A 22990-nucleotide genomic window follows, 5' to 3' on the forward strand; every position below is an offset into this window, starting at 1 on the left:
GGAACGGCGCTGAGTGTAGGTCAGGATGTCCTATCCCTATATGCCAATGCAATGCTCAGGTGATTATATGGGCCGCCATCTACAAGGCCAATCTCTTTTGGAAGCGCTGGACCGCATCTGATGAGGGTTTTCTGAATTCTATACATTTAAATGACCGAGTCGCCCTCAGCTTAGTCCCGGCCTGTCCTTTGATTTATTCAGCCAACTTGACAAGATGGATTTCCATGCAAAACATCTTAGCGGTTATGTAAATCGGCCTGACGTGATCTCAAAACAGATTTAAAACAAATCAAATCACCAGCTGTCTGTCCAGCAGCGTCAGAGAATAGCAGGGATGTCCAATCTGAAAATCAAAGAACATCAGCCAAAAGACACAAAGCAAGAGATTTTAAAGGGGTAGAGTTATGTAAAATCAACTTTTTGAACTTTACATTGTGTTATGATGTTATTCGTAACATGTTATGATGTTATTCCCTCATTTTAAAAAAATCCTGGAGTGTTGTTTTGATTCTTTCTTGCATGTTTGAGAAAACTTTTAATCTCTCATGGTAAACATTCAGCTTTGCAAAACATCTGGACGGACCTAGCTCCGCCTTTGAGACAAAGCTCCTCCTCAGAGCTGCGGTTTCCAAGCTACCTAGCTTCCACCTCACAGAGCATCCCACACTCACGCAGCCCCTTCAGACTAGCCAGAAACAATTAGCAAACACCTGGTGGAACTGCGCATCTGCTAAGCTCATTATACAAACTACTTCTCAATAGAGGAGCCATGTTGTGACGACTTCCTGAAGGCGCAGTTTCAGAAAGAGCAGGATTTCTTAAAGAAACGGAGTTCCCATTTCAAGGTGTTAAATTACAAAGTAAATTTTATTTTAAATCATTTTTACAACAACTGAAGTTAACAGTTTCTTGATTGTGGCATAAAATGGTACTATGTGCCTGAAAAACCCATAGTCCTGCCCCTGTCAGGAATGTGACTGACTTTGAAAACATGTTGACGCAGGTTCACTCGCAAGTCTTTTCTGCTGAATTACAAAAATGCTGTACGATTCTAACAGGGATCTGTGTTTTGTCCATGCCGTGAGAGGTTGCTGGATTTTTCCATAATCGCATGTGAAAGAGGGGAAGCCCTGTAGGACGACGCAAAGGCAAATCAGGCCGAGTTTCCCCCCCTTTACACCGAGAGGCAACGCAGATGTGCATGTAACCCCACCACAAGAACACACACCAATGTGTGCACATGGTTTCTCCCTGCGCTGAGTGGCGGAGGCAAGACAGGAAGTAATCACGCGGTTGAAAAACAAGGCACCGGTATCCAGAGCAGTCACTAATCTGTGCTGAGCTATTCCACACTTTCTCCCCCAGACACACACAATGCATGTATAAACACTCGGTTGTGGTCATTTATGCTGATGAGCACGCATAAATATACAGATGTATAAACATGCCAATACAAAATGTACACAGACACACCCGTATGCACCAACGGAACTACGTGGAACACACACGCAACACTCCAAGTGCGTGTGGATATGAGAGAGATGTGGGAGAGAGCAAAGCAAAAGGTACAACCCGTCTAACCCATTGTAGTAGAAAACATGCACACAGATCTGTGCCCACTCCTCCACTTCCCCCCACCGACTTTGAACCGCCCCAGGGCCCGTCGCAGCTCAGTCCAGAGCTCAGGCTGAAACAGTTGTCACTCAGTAATGACAGACTCTGGGGACCCTTTCAGGCCTAAAATCCCTCAAACTCCCTCCCCAGCGCTCTGATGTGACGAAGGCCAGGCTGGAGACTCTGTTTCCACCTTTCTGCGCAGACGGGCCGCGTTTCCTTCCGCAAAAAACACGGCCGACGGGGGAGCCTCGGATTAGCTCACAAGGGCAACACCGCCTCGGTTTATCTAACTAATTAAAGCGCTCAGACCGAGGGTGTTTTCACAGATGAAAGACGGCAGACTGGAGTCGCAGCGTCAAACGGCGGAGGTAGAGAAAACAACAAGCTTCTGTTTGTCTCTAGGGAACGGCACAAACTTTAAAGTTTTATTGATATTCCACACTAATGAAGCAGCGATTCAATGCTGGCTTCTGTTTGTTGTTGTTTTTGTTTTTTTTTATAATGAAACCATTAAACAATTTTATGGTTTCAATCGACCATAAAATTGCACAAACTAGAATTATAAAAATTTTAAAAAGATCTCGACATGGGCTTAAAATAACACATTTTCCAGAACTGCAATGAAAACACCTTTATTCCCTGCATCTAACGACTTATCGCGTGAACAAACTTATTCACGTGTGATTTTAATTGCATTTCTAATTTAATAGAAACGCTGCAATTGCGAAATTAAACTTTTTCGACACGGGTGGAATATCAACAAAGCTTTGCGCAGATTTGTAACATCCCTGATGTTTTAAATGGGTAATAAAAGCTTCATTCAAAAGGATTTTCTTTTGTAATGATTAACGAAACGCAGAATAAAAACACACCCAAACTGCGGCTAATTAGAAACAATTTGTAAGCATGTGAATCTAAAGTGTGCATTCTGACACAGAGAGCTACGGTGGGAGGAATGCTGTTTCTAATACAAGTGAAATCATGTGTTCCTGCCTCTGCCGGTTCTGTGTACATTGGTAGAATAATCAATACCTTTGTCTTTGGAACAGCTTGGAAGAAATAGTGCAGTACCACGGATCCAATTTTCTGGTGTGTGTGCGTGGGTGTTTGTGTGTGTAAAGGCCATAGCACATCTGGATGGGAATTAGGGCGAATGAGGTGATAAATCAAGGATGTGCCCCTTGTGCCCGTGCTGTTCCAGTCAGTGAGTCATGAAGGGCGGCTGTACAGTGGAGGCCACTTGACGTACACTGAACTAATCTCCATTTAAACTTGGATGCTGGGACACATCTAATTTATGACTAAATTAATCTTGTTTTCATCGTTTTCTTCCGTGATTTTCTGTTGACGATATAAAAACACTTGCAACGCAGGCCGGGGCGATATGGAATTGGAATTTTGTCACAATATTTTCTGGTACTACTGTGACAATAGTATCGACGGTGTTTAAAAAAGATGTTTATTGCTTATTTTTTTAGGTAAATAGTTTTGCAGGATGGTGACTACATGTGACAGCACAAATACTGTTCTTGAAAAATCTTCTCATCTGAAAGAGGTTTCTTCTTAAAACAGTGATTTATGTCACTAACCTGCACACAGTAACTGCATCTAAATCTAGTTTTGAATTTTACTGATGCTTACCGATGCTTTGGTGGAACAAAAAGGGAAGACAATGGCAAACATTTCCTTAGTTTTTCTTATTTGACATCTATAACTATAATGTATCATGGCAACGATAAATCAACTTTCTTTTTCATTATAAACGATACGATAAATACCACGGTTTAAAAAGGTTAATGTCCGTTCTATGAAATGCTACGCTAACTTAGTGACAATAATCTGCAAAGAAGCAAGTAAATGTTTGTAATGCACATTTTGCGTTGATGTGGTATTTTTACTTACCGTCATCATACCATAGTATTTCAGAAACTCAGCCTTGTTCCTAGCCTTACAATTTTATTATCGAACAATAAAATTTTCAATAAAATTTGAACATTTTATTGTTGATGTTCCAAACTATTGATGCACCAATATGGACATATTGATGAGTGAGGTCAGTCTTGTTGTTCTGGCTTATAACTTCTACTAACACCATGTTTGTGAGGATCCACAGCCCATCTGAAGTCTGTATTTTTACTTGCACATTAATATTGCACACCAATGTGCTTTTGTATGCTCAAAACTTGATGTACGTTTATTTAATTATTTATCCTAGTTTGATGTATTCATTGGAATTGACTTTGAAGTTTCGTTTTGTCTAACGTGCTGCAGCCTTGTCCCTTGTTCCAACACATAAATTTCTCCCACGGGAGACAAGCAAATGATCTTGTCTTATCTTATAATTTATGCTTATCTCAAACATCAGGACAATAAAATTAACTCCCAAAGTTTCCTCTTGCATTGTTTCACACAGAACTCACAGTGTTGCAGATTTCACTGTACACCAGCGACTATGTTTCAAAGCCACAAAAAAAAAGTCTCACCCTACAGCTGAGATTTTTTCTCTCTAATTTGTCAACAATAAAAATAGAGTATCCCCCTCCCCCCTCTCGGCGTCTGGCTGATGTGAGCCAGGTCAATTGGCCTTGCTGCTGGCGGGCCGCCTCTCGCAGCAGATCGGTGAAGTTGTCAGGCCCGTGTTTGGCTGTGGGCGCGCTGGCTGTGTTTTTCTTCTCAGCGCCGTGTCTTGTGTGGTTGCTTTCGGGCAGCGCCCGGCATAGTTCGTGTGTGTGTGTGTGTGTGTGCCATGGTTCAAAGTGGTGGGAATGAATAATGAATGAAAGCAGAGGAGGAAGCTTTAAGGCGTTAAAGTGGAACACTTGGTGGAGAGCTTTCAAAAAGGTATTACACGAGGGAAAGGCTTTGCTCGGCAAAACCTGCCTGTAGATTGTTAGCTTAGCTCTCCCGAGCCACTCCACAGACAATTTAGCTTTGCTAATGGGATAAAAAAAAACACCAAACTGAAATAAGGCTTGCTTTTGTAATGTAGTCAGATTAAACATCAATCTGAGAGGGCCCCGGTGTACTTACAGTAATAGAGTATTTTTCTGCCTTACTCAGCAGGATATGAAAGAGGATGTAAAGCAGCAGGCTCACCTCTCTGAGCATGGGGTCGTTAATGGAGCTCAGGTTGACCGCGCCTTCATATGTCAGATAGTAGAAAACATTGAGGGCCCTGGCAGCTTCGGGTCCCTGCTGCTTGTAGCCAAAAATCAGGTCAATCCACTGGTGGAGCTGGCAGGACACAAACTCGCTCTCCAGAGCCTGCGACAGAAACAGAAGAAAAAGGGCTAGAAAGTTCTGCAAATATCAACATATGAATGCTATTAAAAAAAAGAAATTTGTTGACCTACAGAGATGCTGCTTCCCAAACCCATTTCTCATCCTATAACTGAGCAACGACCATCAGTAGCTGCGTGTCCGTTAAGCGTAAAACCGTACAAATTGAAATGACAAAAATAAAGCCATTTTCCAGAAAACTCACGTTTTTCAATAAAAAGTTTTTTAACGCTAGAATTTCATCCACATCGAAATTGATGTATTTTGCAAAACTGCAATGGAAACTGTTTTTTTTTTTTTGTGCATCAAATCATGTGATCAACAACTGGATGTTACTACTGGCGGAAACGTCAAAGACAACGACAGGAAGTGGTTGGAGGATGATGGTCTGTTTTCGCACTGCAAAAACATAAAATATAAGCAAGTATTTTTGGTTTAGTTTCTAGTGCAAATATCTCAGTACACTTGAAATGAGACACAATGAATGTACAAGTAACTTTTCAGCAAGATATAGGATGTTAGTTTAAGTAAAAACAATTCTTAATTTTGATGATAAACTACAAGTTTCACTGGCAGATTATTTCAGTAGTAACATGAAAAAATGTCTTGTAAGTGAAATAATCTGCCAATTCACATCAAAAACCCTGTGCCAGAGTTAGCCATAACGGTTCGTTTTCATCTGTAGTCTCTCAAGGTGCAATGAAAATAAATACAATATAAATAAAAAGAGAATAGAAATTATAAATAAAAAGCATTTTTTATCTAAAAATCAGCATATCAAGATACAAGTTTAAAAAGAATAAAAAGCCATTTTGCACAAATGTTCATCACAATGCAAACAATGCCTAAAAAAACAGAATAATAAAAAGACCACATGATCTGTCCCTTTTGATTATCTAGGAGCCATGCTTTTAGCTTAGAAGTTAAGAAGTTGTGTGTCATTCCAGCGTATGGAATCCATAGCTCTTCTATAAAATGGCCGACTATAATTTCCCCAAAATGCCGCACCAACGTATGCAGGGCTGAACGCCTGAATAAGAGGCAGACGTGTCCTCTGATTGGTTTATAGGTGATAAGTCATAGCACAAATATGAATATATTTGATGCAACTGTTTACATCCATCGCTGATATGACTCTTAACCATTTAAGTTTATTCACATGTGATTTTAATGACATTTGGTTAATAAAAACATCACTATTGCGGAAATTGTGTTATTTTGACATTAGTGGAATGCAGACTAACATTTGCCCACATCTGTAGCAGCTACTGATGCCCTTCAGAAAAGCATATTCCTCAGAGAGTGCAGCACATCCCGCTAATTGTTCCTGTGATAGAATCTGAAGATGATTTTTATAACGAGCAAAACGCACAACGTCCCCACATCTGATCATAAGGGAACATCAAAACTCTAGTAGCTCATTAGGGAATCGTTTAGGCCCCGTCTTTGTTCTACGGGAGCTGACAGCGGCACGCCGTTGCTCGTCTGCAGACGTCTCAGTGCCGCCATTACGCTGAGATACAGGCCGTTTTCCCTCCTCATTAGCCGGCAAAGGAGGGGGAAAAACATTTATGGTTTCCCCATAAAAACAGGCGATTGTGTTAATTTGTGTAAAGCTGTCGGCTCACAAAAGCCCTCTAAACACGACCAAATTAGAATGAGGCAGCCCTTGATTGTCATTGCTGCCTTGTGTCACATTAATTTGTGACAAAACATTAGCCTGGGCTGCACTTAAACGGCAATTTATATCATTTCAATTTTTACCGCAGATACCAGTGCATCCTTCACTTAAATGCGACTTTCTGACAGGCCATTTTGCATCTAATTTTTCCCCACTCGCTTAATTACAACTTCTAGTCGGCGAGCAGAGCCAGAGAGCGAAGGGGGAGCAGTGTGCAGCTCAGGTACGATGATGAGGTTTCATTGTAGGATGAGCGCCGACTTCATCTTTAGCTGTCTCACACGCAGTCTCTGGTGAGAGGCTCAGTGAGGGAAATGCTTGGAGGAAAAAGGAATAAAATATTCATTTTGAAAAGGGAACAAAAAGCAAAGTGAAATACAGACAGATTCCAGGTTCAGTGACGAGAAACAGGCATTCCAGAAGACAGAAAAATCCCTTCAGTACATTTGATTTGACTTATAATACAGAATGATATGCCTGCAGAATACAGTCATTAGTTTTTTAGTTAGGTCAAAGCTTCAAAATGTATTTAAAGGTGCAGTATTAGGTAAAATAAACTTTTTGGAGTTTTACATCATGCTGTAATGTTATTATTTCATCAAAAACATACCAAGAGTGTTGCTTTGATTCTTTCATGCATGTTTGAGAAATCCTTTTAATCTCCAATAGCAACCATGTGTAAAATACCTGGTTGGCCTTCAACCATGCTAGGTCTTAAAGTCACGCTAAAAGCATCCAGCCAAAGCGGCCCTCCGCTGCCACTCCCCCACTCAGCTCCTTCAGACTAGCCAGCAGCAATTAGCAAACACCTGGTGGGACTGCTGAGCTCATTATAGGAGCTGCTTCTCAGTAAAAAACTGGTGAAATGTTAAAGGGTTAATAGAGGAGCCATGTTGTGATGACTTCCTGAAGGCAGAGTTTCAGAAAGAGCAGGACTTTTTAAAGAAACAGAGGCCCAATTTTGAGGCGTTAAATTACAAAGTCAAATTTCTGTTAAATAATATTTGATACATACAACATTTTTATAACAACTGAAGTTCAAATAGTCACTTGATTGTGCTATAAAATGGCACTATGTGCCTAGAAGATCCATAATATTGCCCCTTTAATAAACCGCTTACACTGCAGAGCTGCAGTGTAAGCGAACAGATTGTGGACCTGATCATTACACAGTTCTATCAGGTCCAAATCTGTGGTCCTGATTAATAAACATTTTTTTTCCTCACTAAGGAAAAGACATTCAGAATCGGTAAAGCACATTTAATTGGTTGGCTTCTTGGTACAGACTCCATTTTTGCATAATCCATATACTATATGGTTTGGGTTGGCACCAAGCCAGAAGTTTATGTCAATCTGCTTTGTAAAAAAACACGCAAAAAAACAAACAAACTGTTTTTACAAGTAGTTTTACAATTATTTCGCCAAATAATTGGCGAAATTGACCTTAAGTTGGAACTATGATGCATTTGTTCAGTGTGCCAACATCTGGCTGACAAAAGGCTCAGCAGTGCTCTGATTTTAGTTGTTGTATAAATGCAACTTCAGTGGAATATGGTTAATCTCAGAATAACTGCCTCTAGAAACACGGCACTGCACTTTGATCTCATTACTTCAAAGCTTTCTGCTTAACAATAAAAAAAAGAACAGAGTTATCATCTGACTCAGATTGATCTACAGCATTGATTTTCCTTATATAATGCAGGAAGATTAATATTCATAAGTTCATAAGTAGTAGTATTCATAAGTTCTAGTATTAATTAGTTTTAATATTTTTAATCGGTTGAACTCAGACAAAAAGCAGCCACTCCGGTGATCTTTCCAGTAAACGCCGGCTCTGTGGCTCAAGGTGCCGTGTTTTACTTCAGACTGAAGAAAAACACCATAACTCTCTTTAACACTATAAACAGATATGAGTAAGAGTCAGGAACACCCACAACAGAGATTTGGTATTTCTACTGAGTACCAGAGGAATTGGCTCTTTTAAAGTTAAAAAACTAATAATAATTTATTCATCTGCAATAATTTTACTTCGCCATGGGAACACAAATAATGGCTTTGATCAGTGGTAAGAAGTTTAAGAAGAAAAGTTCCATCTCTGAAAAGAATGACTTTTTCAGGCAGATTGCAACATAGAAAATTTGAAAAGATCAGGCTTAAAATTGGAAAAAATAAAAAATTGTGGTAAGTTTGGTCAGAACTTGGGTCACTCTCTGTACTAGTTGTGATATAATTTGAGAAATTTACATGTTAAGTGTACAGCACCGATCAAACTTTTTATTTTATTTTGTTTCTTTTTTGTGTCATTTGTTTATGTTTAGTTAGGTTAAGGAAAGCTTTAAAAAAAATGCATTTTAAGTTTTTAAAACAATGTTTTTGTAAAAAAAAAAAAAAAAAATTTAATCCATAAATATATAAACACATACACATAAAGCCTATTATAAAACTTAAATATATATTATTTTTATATAATATATAGAAAATAATCTAAAAAAATTTCCAATTAAAATATCTAATAGATATTAACTATTAATTAACTATTACCGTAACTATGGGTTTCGTTGGCATATGTGTGGATTATTTATGTAATAAATGCAAGATTGTGTGGCTGGTTAAGAGGGAATTTTGCCAAGTTTATCCTTCCACCCAGAAATCAGTGAACAGAGAAGTCATGACAAGAGTTTAATTTCCATTAAATCAGCAAAATTGGCGGCAGTGTAATTTACTGAATCTGGATTTAATCGTTTTGTTAAAAAATTTTTAAACCCCACACGTCATTATTCCTGTAGTTTCTCAGTGAGGCCTTGTGGATACGCAACACAGCCGAAGGTATGATGGAGAAAATAACGATGTATCTAACAGGATTCATTTGATGAAGAAGCCAGTTAATAGTTGAGGTCCAGAAGTAAGGGATGTTTCTGTTGCCCATTAGGTAAACGGCAGAGCAGCAGCTGTGGAAACGTTTGGTCATGCGGCGCCACAATGTGGAAACATCTGAGCAGAAGTCGTGGGCCCACGGCAGATTCCTGAGGTGGCGTCCAAAAGCAGAACCGGGCCGGATTATTGATGTGCCAATTAGCAGCTGATGTGTGTGTCTTCTCCTCCCACAAGGGACTGACTGATAATTAATGAATAATTTAGCACGGCTTTATGTAAATGCTAGCAGGGGGTCAAAGTCACTGGAAAACCTCGGCTCTATTGTTACGCGTTTGACAAACTGCATCTTTAAAACGTGAGGGTGTTCATTTTAACGTTGCTCTGATTTCCAATTACAATCAAAACGCAGCGCGATCTCTGAAGCGGAGATTTATATAATTATTTCGCTCCTCAGTCAAACTGCAGTTATGGAGATCTAAATCTACTCATTTCAGATTATTTCTATGGCATCAATTCACAACAAAGGTCATTAAAAGCACTTTACTAACAATTTCACCTCAATCTCACAGTCAGTCCAGTTAAACAGAGCGTAAGTATTAAAGCTGCACTATTTAACAATTATACAAAACATTTTTCTTTTTACATTTGATGAAACTGTCACTATGTCAGGATAGAATAATATGAGACAAGTAGCTTGTGAAAAAAATCTAGCTGCTCCAAATTCTCAGTGCTAACTAACAACAACCAATCAGAGCCAGGACTTAGCACTGTCAATCACCCTCTGTGGCGCTATTCAATAGCCCCACTCTCAGCTACGCTGCAGCTAGCATAGCATGTTGTGAATGCTAAGCCTAGTTAGCATAGCCACCGATGGCAGAGGATAAACGGTTTTCCTGTCACGTTATGTTGTTCCTCCGCCATTGGCACATTGAGCAGCCAGCAAATGAGGATGATCGACAGCTCTAAGCCCCTCCTCCTGACTGGTTGGTTTTGGTGCATTTCTTCAGACGGCCGAAATAGGTCAGGTGGAGGAGATTGATTTTTTTCACAGATTATCTCATAAAATACCGTCACGACATGGTGACAGCTTTAATATGTAAAAAACATTTTTTATAAAAGTTACATACTGCAGTTTAATTCCGGTTCATTATTCAAATTAGTAGAGAATGTTTCATGTCTTTTTAAATGACGTGTTAGTTTTGCCTACATATGCCAGTGTGTAGGCTGCGCTGTGAGGCGACTGCCAATGGAAGTGCGTTACAATGAACAAGCTTCCTCTGGTTGCAAGTCTCAGGTTACTTCCATTCTTCCTTTTCGTACACATCTGTGACTTTGGAGTGGACCTCAAGTCTCTAATGAAAACTAAACAGACTCAAAGTTTGACTTCATGTCTTTCAATGTGTTTCACTTCAGAGGGACTGAAAGTCTAAAATACACCAACCCCATTTAGAGGGTACAACCCAGCAGACACCAAGTGACCACAATTACCCAGCTGGACATTAAAGTGTCCCGAAAGTCTGTCTAATCTTACATCAAAATTCTCCTTTTAAAATGTATTTGTATTTGCAGATAATGGATGTATTTGGATAGGATTCTTTTTAAAATGCTGAATAATCTCTGTGGAAACAATGTTCTCTGTTTCCAGGCCTGGCGACTGAAGCCTGGTGGACGTAGCTGTGGTTTGTGGTGGGCTTTATGACCTGGATTGTGCCGGATTTCGCTTCGGTCTTAACGAGGTGACGGTAAACGCTTTCCTCCGTCCCTCACTGGTCCTAAAAAACCTTTTTAAGGACTTATAGAGAGCTGTCTATAAGGACGTTAAAATGCCACGTTACAAATCAATCCTTCCGTTTGCACATCGAAAATAATGCAAGCGTTCACGAGAGGCCGAACAACGTGTGTCACAAGCGGTGCGGGGGTGCAGCTGGCCCTATATAAATCTGCTAAATATTGTGGTTTCTGGGGGGGGGGGGGGGGGGTATGTTAGTGAAGTTTCTTAAGTTAGAACAGAGGGCTTCTTTCCTCAAGTGGTGAAAAGTTGGTTCCGCATGAGGTTGGCGACCTCTCTTCTCGAAGTACTGATTTAGCTTAAGCTACATGAGAAAACAATTGTCATTTTGAAGTCGCCAAAGAACGACTGCATACAGCAAAAAGAGTGAGCGGGCAACAGATGACGTAAGGAACAAGAACTATGCGGCTACTAGACCATTTCCTTTATTCTCACATTCATACACACACACACACACACACACGTGTGGTGATTCAGCCTCACCCCCCCTTCCAACCCGGCTAATTAGACAGGTGACAACTGTGAGTGCTCTGGCTGAGGCCTGACTGGCAAGTGGAACCTGAAACTCCAGCACTAATCCTCTCCTCCCATCTTTTCCTTAAACCACTCACTGACTTGAAGAGCAACAGTATCCTTCTTGTGTCGAGCGTACAAGCTGAATGAGCGGGGACCTGAAGATTATCCTACTGAAAACAAACAAACGCTTTGATAGATTTGGTCCAATTTGCAGCACAAGAACTGGTTAAGGAATAAATTACCAGCTCGCAGGAGAGGTGCAGTTGTTCTCTCACTCAGTATTTACTTTTTTACGGAATTAAGTTTATGAATAGAGATGCCAATCCGATATTAATATCTGTATTGGTCCTGATATTGAAAATAATTCTACATCGGGTATCGATGACAATGTGCCCGATCCATAATTGCAATTTCTGAACACCATGAAATGTTTGTTGTAGTTTATATCTATTGTTTTTGTCAATTTCAGTTCATTTATTTTACATTGGCTATTGCACTCCTAATTGCACTGAGTAAACAAATTAAAATTGTGTTTTTACATGTTTGACCAAGTCTGTGAAGCTATTGCTGTATTTAAGTTATTAAATACATTTGTAATGTAGTATATTCATGTCTCTGTGTAAAAAATAAAAAACAGAAACGTTTTAATTTAACTCAGCGCTGCTTTTCTGAATGCGATCGGTATCGGCCGATATTAAACCTCAGATCTGCGTTGCTGTGAGGAGTGAAACAAGCATCCCTATTTATGAAGCACGACAAACAGTAATAGTAAAAAGCTCAATGTTTAAAAAGTACATTTCAAATGCTCATTCACACACACACACAAATCGCTTTTGGAAAACTGCGTTTTCAGTCATCTTCATTTTTATCTTGGTTACTGCTAACAGGCACCAGAAAGAGGAAACCCATCTATCTATTAATAGATTAATAGATATCTTATCAAAGATATGTCACCACTTTGATAAGATGAAGGCATAACCCACATCAACAACGTGTCTGAAGGAAGAAATATTTGGATAGCTGTTGAGAGAAGAATACTTATCTGAATTGGTTTGAGTTTGCTAGTTGGCTCAATACCTGAGCAAAGAGATTATTGGGATTAATGACTCCACCGATCAACTTTTCATGTCGACTTGCTGCTTGTTGATGTGATTTCATGCACTTCTATCAATTTTATTCAGAACTGCTACTTCCAAATATCAAACATCATCACAACGTTCACTGGTCAGCTAGTCAGTAAGTTAAATGATTGGTTGCATCCGTATGGCAAGACATGAATGGACAGTTGGGTGATTAGTTTTTAAATTTTGTTGCTCAACTGGCTAGTGGGGTGGTCAAATAGTTAGTTTGGATTTTTAAAAATTATTTTATAGTAAAGCAGGTAGTTTTGGTCTTTGGTTATGTGCTCTGTTGGTTGGTCTTTACCTTTATTCCAAAGTCAGTTGGATGGTTTTGTTAGCTGTGCCATTATCAAAAATGTGGCCGATGGGCTGACTGGGTTCTTATCACAGAGCTGACTGGTTGGTTGGTTGGTTCATTTTCATTATTATTCACTGTTGCAGGGATTGAGTCTGTCATTGGGCAAGTGTTGCGGTAAATCTTGAAAAGATGCTCACCCTTTTGGTCTGTAAGGCATCCATCATCAATAAGTGTTTGAAAGCCAGAGGGACCAGTCAAAACCGAGAAAGTCCAAAATAAGCTTGACGAACACGAGCTACAGTCAAATGGACAAAGCTCATAACAACAACATTTTTCTTCAGTTCATTTCAAACAGACAGACGATTTCAATGATCACATTTTAAAGGACTCGAGTGCAACAGTTCAACGGTGAGTCAGGAAGACAAACTGTTGGGCAGAATGAGCGCAAAAACACAGCAAAGCTGCAAAAGAGCATTTAAGTTGATTTTGGCTGAAGTGAAATGAGAGCGCGGGGGAGTGCAGGAAAAAAAAAAGGACAACATTAGTCTTTGAGTATTTCAGTAACTGTAGATCATCCCATTTCTCAGGCTCTCATTAGCCTCCTCCATTACATCATTGAACAGGGAGGCTTCCAGAGATGAGAGGGAGGAAAAGAAGAAGGGGGGGGACAGCTCGTAAAACACTGAGCACACAGTAAACATGTCTGGCCTTATGCATGACAATACCCCTACAGTGAGCGCTGTCTGACATTAGCCAGATAACCCCCCCCACCCCCAAAACCCCTCCACGCCCCACATGGTAGTTCCCATCTTACAACAAAGCTTTTAGCGGAGACACCAAGGGAATACATTAGTGCTAGCCCAACATGGTTAACCAAATTTTGGTAGAGGGAGCAGCACTGGGCTAGACGACGATAAAAAATGCTCAGTCAGTCATTCACAAGTGCACCAGCACCGGCGGTGGTTTACCTCAGCCCCCACATGAGCTTCTGTGAGGGTTACTGTGAGAATAAGACGTGGAGGCTTGTGGGAACCATCTTCTGAAGGTCCCAGCAGCTCAGCAGCTTGTTGGGATGACAGATGAATATAAACAGTCCCAATTTCTGACTGGGTGAAGCTGAAGGCCTCAACAGAAGAGTGGCTGCAAGTGAATTTTTGTCTTCTGAGTCGCCGTGACTACACTTCCCACATTTTGTTAAACATGAAATGAGTAGGAAAAACCTGGAGGGAGCTTGTACATTTCTAAACACTTGTACAATGGTTGTCGATAGTGAGCGAATTCAAGTGGAAAGATCATATCCTGTTGATTTTTTGACAGAGATTATAGTTTAGAAATTACAACAGGGTTTCCCGCAGTGTACTTCACTTGCGCCCCCATCAGGCTAAACATTGTTTGTTGTTTTTATTATGTTTTTTTTATATATACAGTACATATACACACCAGTAACAGTGATATCAAAGACAGGTTAAAGAGTCTCTTTGGTGAAACAGTTGGAAGCACAATGGCAACATAGTACAGTCAGTATGTGAACACAGACTGAGGTCAGGTGGGTTTTTTTCACTCTGTATCTGCTGCCCTGATTTTAATTGCATTCTTTTTATGTTCGCTTTTTGTAAAGACTTTATAGTACAAACTACATCGTATTTTCTCGCGCAACAATTGTACTTTGATAAACTGGGTTCACTCTTCCAAAATAATCACTGTAGAACAGCAGGAAAGCAAGTTACGAATATCTGATTTATTCTCCATTCTGGCTCTTCCACTGAAACGACACCATGGTGAACAAAGACATTGATGTGGATATAAATAAAACACAAATTTCCCAATCAGCACCAGCAACTGAGTTAATGGTGAGCAGGACTGCGATGTGGTCATATATAGAGGAATGTAAAAGGAGCTGACAGTCCCCAGAAAAATGTAGTTATTTAGTGGAGGAGGGATCAAGTTCTTAACCTCTCTCCTGACCTCCTGGTAAAGGCAACAAGCAGCTCCTGATCTCTGTGGCATGCGGCCTCAAGACCCTAGCGTCTCCTCATTGATGTGTGGGGGTGTGCGCATGATAGGCCTGGAAAAAGGGAGTGTGCCTTTCACTCGCAAACATTTGAGTACAATGTAGGAGCTTCAATCTAGTGTCGGGTCAGGCTTATCGTAGAGTGCTGAGGTGCTTTGTCTGCAGAGAAATTTGTCTAAAACCCAAACCTGTGGTGGTGAAACGGAGCCGCTCTGTTGCCACGCAACACACTTCCTGCTAAACATCGCTGATGAACTATGACACCTCGACCAGTGGAGCGCCACATCCCAGGCTGCAGTTTGATAGAACGTTTATACCTTCTCCTATATTTTCTTTATTACCCACCATGCAAGTCTCCTCACAATAACAAAAACAAGCTGCCGTTTTGCACAGCAGCTCGATCCTTTACCGAGAGAGGCTTTTAATGGCCTCTCCAGATTGAGCCCTAATTAGCTGTTAATCATTTAGGGCTCATAACCAGAGTGGAAACAGCCGGCATGTGTGTGTTTGTAAGCAGGCGTGCAGCGGCGTGTGTTTGCGCCTTCATTCCTGCTGTCTACCCTTGTGTTGTGAAGCCATTAGGACCAGAAGTGCTAAAGAGAGCCAAACAGCCCATTAACTCCTTCACTCTTCCTCTCTTCCCCTTCGCCATGCTCATCTCTCTCACAACAGTACCACAGTTGCCAGCTGACACCCTCTAATGTCAGCTATCTGTCATGACCACAGACCTGTCCACCCACACACCCCTGCCTACGCTCGTCCCCCAGCGTGGTTTGTGTGTATGGTCTGTGCTGTTATACGGCTGCAACTCTTCTGCTGGTGAAATTACCACACTGAGACTTAGTGCTTCGAAGCGTGTTAGCATTATGTGGGGGATATGGACAGGTAAGATGAAGTCTATAGACTCAACACAACTCTGAATCTTCTAGTTGATTATAGTTCTGATCACCTCAACCTGCCTGATGGTGTCTGCTGCACGTTTTATCTCAGACAGGGACTACCGTACTTTGGTTCCCTTGCAAATTTGAGAAAACTAATGAAGATGCTCATCAAGGTTGGAGACTGAATAATGCCGGAAAGTTATTTGGGAGAAAGAAGGATCACATACCAACGATGACCCCCTCAAACAAATAACCAACAAGACTGGCAATGGATACCATCTCAGAAGTTGAGGCCATAATTAGTCACCTCCTCTACACTAATGAATCAAGCTGTATGCTACAGTTCAACATATGCACTTTGAATGTAGATGCTTGACATTTTTGCTCTACACCTAGTGTTTCGCATGTCTGGTTTACATTCAAAGTCTGTGTGGAGGCACGTCAGACGCGTCACAATCGCTCTCGCCGTTGTTCTCTGCTGCCAACCTATCTGCCGTATGCATTAGAAATGCTCAAAATGCTTCAAATCGCGCTGCGACGGGCGCTTGGTGTGCCTCCACATGGAGTTTGAATGTAAATCAGATGAGCCTGATGTGTGAAATGCGTGTGGTGTGAACGCACCATTAGAGTGACCAAGACAATGACTCAGGAATATCAGAATCTCAATCAGGCTGGAGAAATGTGGCTGGATGGTGCCACTGGATGGTGGATTACATTCCCTCAGTGTGAATGTAATCCACTCTGAGGGAACTGAACTCATAAAAGGAAGAATAGCAAATACTAAGCACAGCTGTTAGTATCTTGCAATACCACAGACAGCGGCAGCAAGGAAAGCAGCAACAGCCAAATACTTGTAATGAGAAAGGCGAGTTTGGAGAAGTCAGCTCAATAGCAAGAAGAAGGTCTGGGCAATCAACATCTATGAATTGACAAAAGCAGATATTCTCCTGGGGCAAAGGAGGAAATTCATACCACTGAATGGGTGAGACTGGGAGAGATGAGTTTTTCTGAAGCAAATTTGTTACTTTTGTATTTGCAAATACTTCACACCATTTTATTTAAACATGGTATTATGATTAACTGTAAGCCAGATTTTATGGTACCCCCTTGGCCACTTGCTGCCACATGCGCTGTGTGTCAAGTGCCTGGGCAGAATGGCGGTGCTGGGTACAGAAACAAACCCAAACAACGTGTGCTCAGTACGAACTGAGTCGCAGAGGGAATCACCTCCCAAGGTGCTGGAGAATGACTGAGCTGATTTCCTAGGGGACTTCCAGATACAAACATACAAATTGGTAATGGTCAACCTCCTGGACAATATGATCCCAATAAGGAGCCGTTGTGACTGATGTGGTCTTCCCAAATTATGGAAAAATAAGGAAAAGTGAATAAAAGAAACTGGAGAAATACCAAGAGCTCAATGAAGAGCTAGAAAGAGACTGGCAGGTGAAGGCAGCTGTGTCACCCGTGGTCATCTGAGCACCCGGGACAATGGCTCCGATTGGCTCCAACAATTATCCGGAAAAACATCTGACCTCTCCGTCCAGAAGAGAGCAATCCTGGAACAGCTAAGCTGCTGCAAAAAAGTCTCAAACATGTTCCTGTTTCCACTTCCTTAACTTGTTGCTGTGACACCCAAATTTCTCCACTGTGGCACAACAAATTAAAGAATATGCATTTCTACAACTGAACCTCTCCAACTTCAAAGACATGGGTAAATTATATTTTTGCTCCAGAACACAACAACAAGCTTCCCATGGCCCAGAGCGGACTGACAGCCAGAACCCAAGTGTGTGATTAATGAGAGCGGCATGGTCATATCAGTGGGCTGGTGAACAGACCCCCCCGTCAGACTACACAGGTCACAGAACACACCCAGCCTCATCAGCACTCATTACTACCGTGAATTCATATCGCACCCAAAGCTGCAAATGCTACAATCCAAGAACTCAAACAGAAGAGGAAAACATAGCCACAAATTCAAAACTAAAACTTTGCAATTCAACATAGGTGATTTATTTACTTTATTCAACAGATGTACGTACACAAGCCAAAGACAACTTATATGCATCATAACTATACAAGCAGACAAACAGGTCATGTCTATTATTTGTTTTGCTGTTGTGCTTTTGATGGGTCTCACCTGCCGATTGATGCGAACAAACTCCTCAGAGCTTTTGGCCCAAGGCGGAAGATCCACGTCAGAGACAACGGTGCCGTCCTCCATCACTCCCAGGTTGTAGTTGTTGGCATTGACGAACATCTCAGGCAGGTAGAAGAACTCTGGGATCAGCTCCTGAGACGACAAAATACAATAAAATAAAACTCAGTTCGGACAATTTTCAGGTATTTTACATGAAAATCAATCTACAAATTGCAACATTTGCATAGACCAGGGATCTTTAACTGCAGTTCTCAAGGGCCGGTGTCATAAAACTTCTAGATGTGTATAGGTTTGAAGTAACAATAATTTCAAATAGCCTTTGGTAAGAGAGTTGAGGTACAGTTAAAGGACAGAGATCTTGAAATGTGAACCTGGGCTGATATTTACTGCAAACAAACAGCAGTAATTCAACACAGAGGAGGATTTTTACATTTAAAAAAAAACACATTTGGCAAAAACGACTCAAGAATAAGCCTGAAGTTTATGACTTATGGTTGACTCAGGACTCACATGACTTATAAAAGAGGTGGACAGACGTAAGATGAATGTTTTTTGAAAAACCAGTGCATAAAGACAGCAGTACCTACATTTAAGGTAAGATGAAAATGTTTGATGAAGTAACAATGATTTTTGCAATATTCAAGTCTGAAGAGATGGAAAAGTTTATTCTGAAAATGAGAAAAAAATGTGACTTTTTGTCATTGAGACATCCTCCACTAACAGTGTACACAAAACCAAATGACATTTTGCAAACTAGAAACTAAATTATGGAGTCTTACAGAGTTACATTTACTGAGTAAATATAAAAATGTCAACAAAATTTGCATAAAAAGCCCTACAAAAAGAGCCTAAAATATAAAATACAGGTTGCCCTCACCACTAATGGGTTTTGTTCTCAGTATGATCAACACTAATCTGTTTTTCCCAAATTATAAATACTGACAAAGAAAAAAAACTGACAGCCAAGTTTCATTTTCCCCCTCAACGTTTAAATCAGCTGGGCAAAAAACAAGCAAAAGAAAAAAAAAAAGTCTACATCCGATTTTTTGTTTTTCCATAACAGACAGAAAAAGCAAGCCAAACTTTTTTGAACTATGATGGTTTTATTTGGCTGTCAGGAACAACACAACACCACATTTTCAAACTCAGGGATCGCAGAGAAAAAAGACGTCCCTGATAGGAGACGTAACCTTATATGTTTAGCCATTTGTCATTCCTAACCAAGCAGAACTTGCCACAGTGAGCATAAACATGAGGATCATGTCAGAGTTTTGCAACATGCAGATAAATCAGAGTTGCCCTCCAGCCTTCAGTTGTGTTGTTTTTGTTTGCGTGTCCATCATAATGAAAGACAATCAGTACACAGAGCGGTTCGGTTCTTGGACGGCTGCAAGTAAAGTGGAGCGCAAAATGTGCAACGCTGACATTAATCTAAACATTACTCCCCCCACCACCTTCACATGCACTTCCAAAAACTGACGTATTTATTTCCTGATGAGCTTCGGTGAGGGCCAGGATTTTCTCACGTGGAAGGTTTAGGGACGACAACTGCTTCTTTTTTTTTTCTTCCATTGGAGAATGGTACACAAAGCTTCCACACCAATATCTCAATTTCTCGCCTGAAGTTCTGCAACCTAACACACACACACACTTTCAGGGTTCCTGTGCGTTTTTCTGCAAGAATTTCAGATTTTTCCATAATCACATACAATTTCCAGGCGGTTTTTAAGCAAAAAGGTTGAGGAGTACAGGCAGAATTTTTGCAGTGCAATGGATGGAGAGATGGACGAATGGATAACGGATGGATGGATAGGTAGATAAAGGAATGCATTAATGGATCCATCCAAGCAAATGAGCGATGGATCCAACCATCCACCAATCCATGATGAATGCATGAATGCATGGCATGGTTAATGGACGGACGGACAGATAGACGGACGGATGGATGGTGGAATGGATGGATGGTGGAATGGATCCATCCATCCATTCATTCATTCATTCATTCATTCATTCATGCATCCGTCATGATGGATGGATAGAAAACCAACTTTCATATTTCATATTCCAGACTGTGTTCCAACTGTACTTTCAACTTTCCAGATGGATGGATGGATGAATGGATGGATGGATGGATGGATGGATGGATGGATGGATGGATGGGGAACAGATTGATGGATGTTCTTTAAACCACACCAGTGAGACTGATCTCCATCTCTCCTCCTTTGGAGTCAAACACTCATGTTTTCCCCTCAGCAGCCAAACGAGCAAACAAACTCGCAGGTTTACAACACGGCAACTTCCTCACTTCAGAAATCCCTTCACTTCACAAAACTTGACCTAAAACTCAAAGGTCAACGCCTTAACGAGGCCTCTCGCTCACCCAGGCTCACTGACTGCTGCTTGCTGTAAATTTGATCTGGAGGTTGCCCACATCAGACACACACTCACACACCCCCACTAACAAATCCTCATAGGCTTCACTCGCCAATATTCAAGCCTGCCTAGCGAGGACCATTATGTGCAGTGGCCCCTCTGCTCTCTCTTGGTCAGAGGCCAGCCCCTCTGATCCCCAATCCTGTCCTGTCACGGGTCACTAGAAGGGGCTTTGGCCCCTAGGCTCTCCTGCTACACTTCCACTGTTGCTAGTGGTCCGGTTTTCCTCTGCTTCCCCCTCTGATGCCTTTGGGCCAAGTCTAGGGGTCAAGGGATTGGGGATGAGAGGTCACTCCAGCGTCACCCAGGCTAGAGACGCATTAAATCTGGGTGTTGTAACCCATTATCACCCAGTCTTTTCCAGTGGCATAAGAAAACAGAGAGGCCTTTTGGCCTCTGGCAAAGAGAGCGCTGCTTGCTATCAATGGACCCAACGCAGGAGCTAAGCGGCGTACTTAGCATACCTAATTGATACATCTCATCCCTAATTCCTCTATTTCTTCGAACAAGAATGCGCCCAGCCAGGTGGATAAAGTCAACGGATCTTCATTGAGAGCTACTAAAATTCTAACCGAGGGAGGAAACAAACTGATGCGGACCAGATTTGTTCTTTGTTTTGATCTAAACGCTGAGCTCTCACAGTTTGATCCACATTGACAGGCCCAGACCGAGAGAGCAAACGAGGGCTGTTGTTGGGGCTTTCGCAATCAAGCATTGGCCAGCAACAAAGTAATACAATCCATATGTTTTATCTGGGCGGGGGGAAAGGGGGGTGAGGGGGAACGCAATCAAGCGTCAAAGCCCCAAAGCCCCCAACGCCACTACTCCCCCCCCTCCTTCAGTGACCCAGTGCCAGGAAAGCAAGCAAGACCCAGCTCTGACAGTGAATGTCTAACTGTAGTTGTAAATGTTTTAGGGGGAGCAGTTAAAGCGTGCTCTGGGGGCCACCGTGGCCCTCACTATGAGAATGACCCGGGTTGTAGAAGGGCAAAAGGAAAAGATCAGCACAGATTTTGGGGGCCCAACAGTCCATGTTATAGCTGGCTGAATCTGAGACGGACAGCTGAGACTGATGAGGATTAGCCTATCGCTTTGATCACAAGACTAGAAAGCTTTCATAGTGCAGGGGGTTTGGGGTGGGGGACAATGATTAGGTAGAACGCAACGTTTTTCTTTGGAAACTTTTTTTTTCTGCTTTCTTTGGGACGATCAACAGGGATTCATTTTCTTGAAGTTCTTAGCCCTTTATCTGCTTTACAAATCCACAGTCTGCAAGGTTAGCTGTGCACCGTACCTTAACGTCAGATGTGTCCCTCTGGCAGTTCCTCCAGGCCCTGAACACGGAGGAGAAGGTGCGGTCGGCGTGGTCGAACTTCCCTCCTTGGAAGTTAAGGAAGAACGTGGTAAAGGGTTCCTGTAAAGATGTAAAAATAAATAAATAAATAGATGAGAACCACAATTGAGTCTTTCTACACAAAATGAACAATCCGGAATCCAATGACAAAAAAATAAATAAATACAGAGATGCAACATGAAATCTGCCTTTGAACAGAACGGTCAGATTATTGTCTCGGTCTTCCCAGATGGGCGTTTGGGCCGGTCACAAAGTCAAAAATCAGATCTTTCTTCTGATCAGTAAACGCACCATATCCAGTAATATCGCTTTTAGTGTCACAGACAGAAGAGCATTCAAAGGAAACTTCTTTCACTCTGATTTAGATTGTCAAGCGAGGCATTAAAAACATCCTACGTCAGGCACAGGCTGCGTTTCCAACGGCCACACAACAGCGCAGTTTGACATTTCGGAAATAACTGTGCCCAATGGAAGCATGTCAATTTTGAAAAACTAATTTTCCGACTTACGGTTTTGGTGCTACTATGAGGTGTTTTTTTTTTTTTTTTTTTGGCTGTAACAAAACTGGTTTATTTTGCAAAACTGAAATGGAAACACTTTGTTTTGCATCAGGGGAGTCACATGATCGACAGTCAGACATTGCCAGAGAATGACAAAGAAAAAGACGGAAAGTAGCTGATGATGCTGCGGAATGTCACATAAACAAATTTATTCACGTGTCATTTTAATTGTGTTTCTTACTTAATGGAAACACCGCAATTGCGAAGTTGTATTGTTTTGAATATCGACAAAGTTTCACTGGGTGCTGGTCTTTTGCTCCTCACTCATTTTGGTCCTTTCATCTGTTTACGATTGTCCGCTACAAGCGGACAATCTGGATGTTTCGTCCAACTGGCAAACGGGCGAACTCAGAGCCGACCTCATCAGATATCAGGAAGGCTGAATGTCTTAGCATAAACCTGGGAAGGTCCT

At 41.4% G+C, this 22990-nt stretch overlaps 1 protein-coding gene across 7 annotated transcripts in view; it reads right to left on the bottom strand.

The window, feature by feature from the left end:
• lrba (LPS responsive beige-like anchor protein) overlaps nucleotides 1-22990 on the bottom strand; it is a 233153-nt gene that overhangs the window by 33440 nt on the left and 176723 nt on the right. For all 7 annotated transcript variants that reach the window (XM_023334195.1, XM_023334198.1, XM_023334197.1 and 4 more), the window contains 3 exons: nucleotides 21959-22078; nucleotides 18211-18363; nucleotides 4714-4881 (listed from right to left, as the gene is read on the bottom strand). In XM_023334195.1, coding sequence (XP_023189963.1) covers nucleotides 4714-4881; nucleotides 18211-18363; nucleotides 21959-22078 — 441 coding nt within the window. The remainder of the gene's footprint in view (nucleotides 1-4713; nucleotides 4882-18210; nucleotides 18364-21958; nucleotides 22079-22990) is intronic.

This window comes from Xiphophorus maculatus, chromosome 5 (genome assembly GCF_002775205.1).
Source record: "Xiphophorus maculatus strain JP 163 A chromosome 5, X_maculatus-5.0-male, whole genome shotgun sequence".
Classification (NCBI taxonomy): domain Eukaryota; kingdom Metazoa; phylum Chordata; class Actinopteri; order Cyprinodontiformes; family Poeciliidae; genus Xiphophorus; species Xiphophorus maculatus.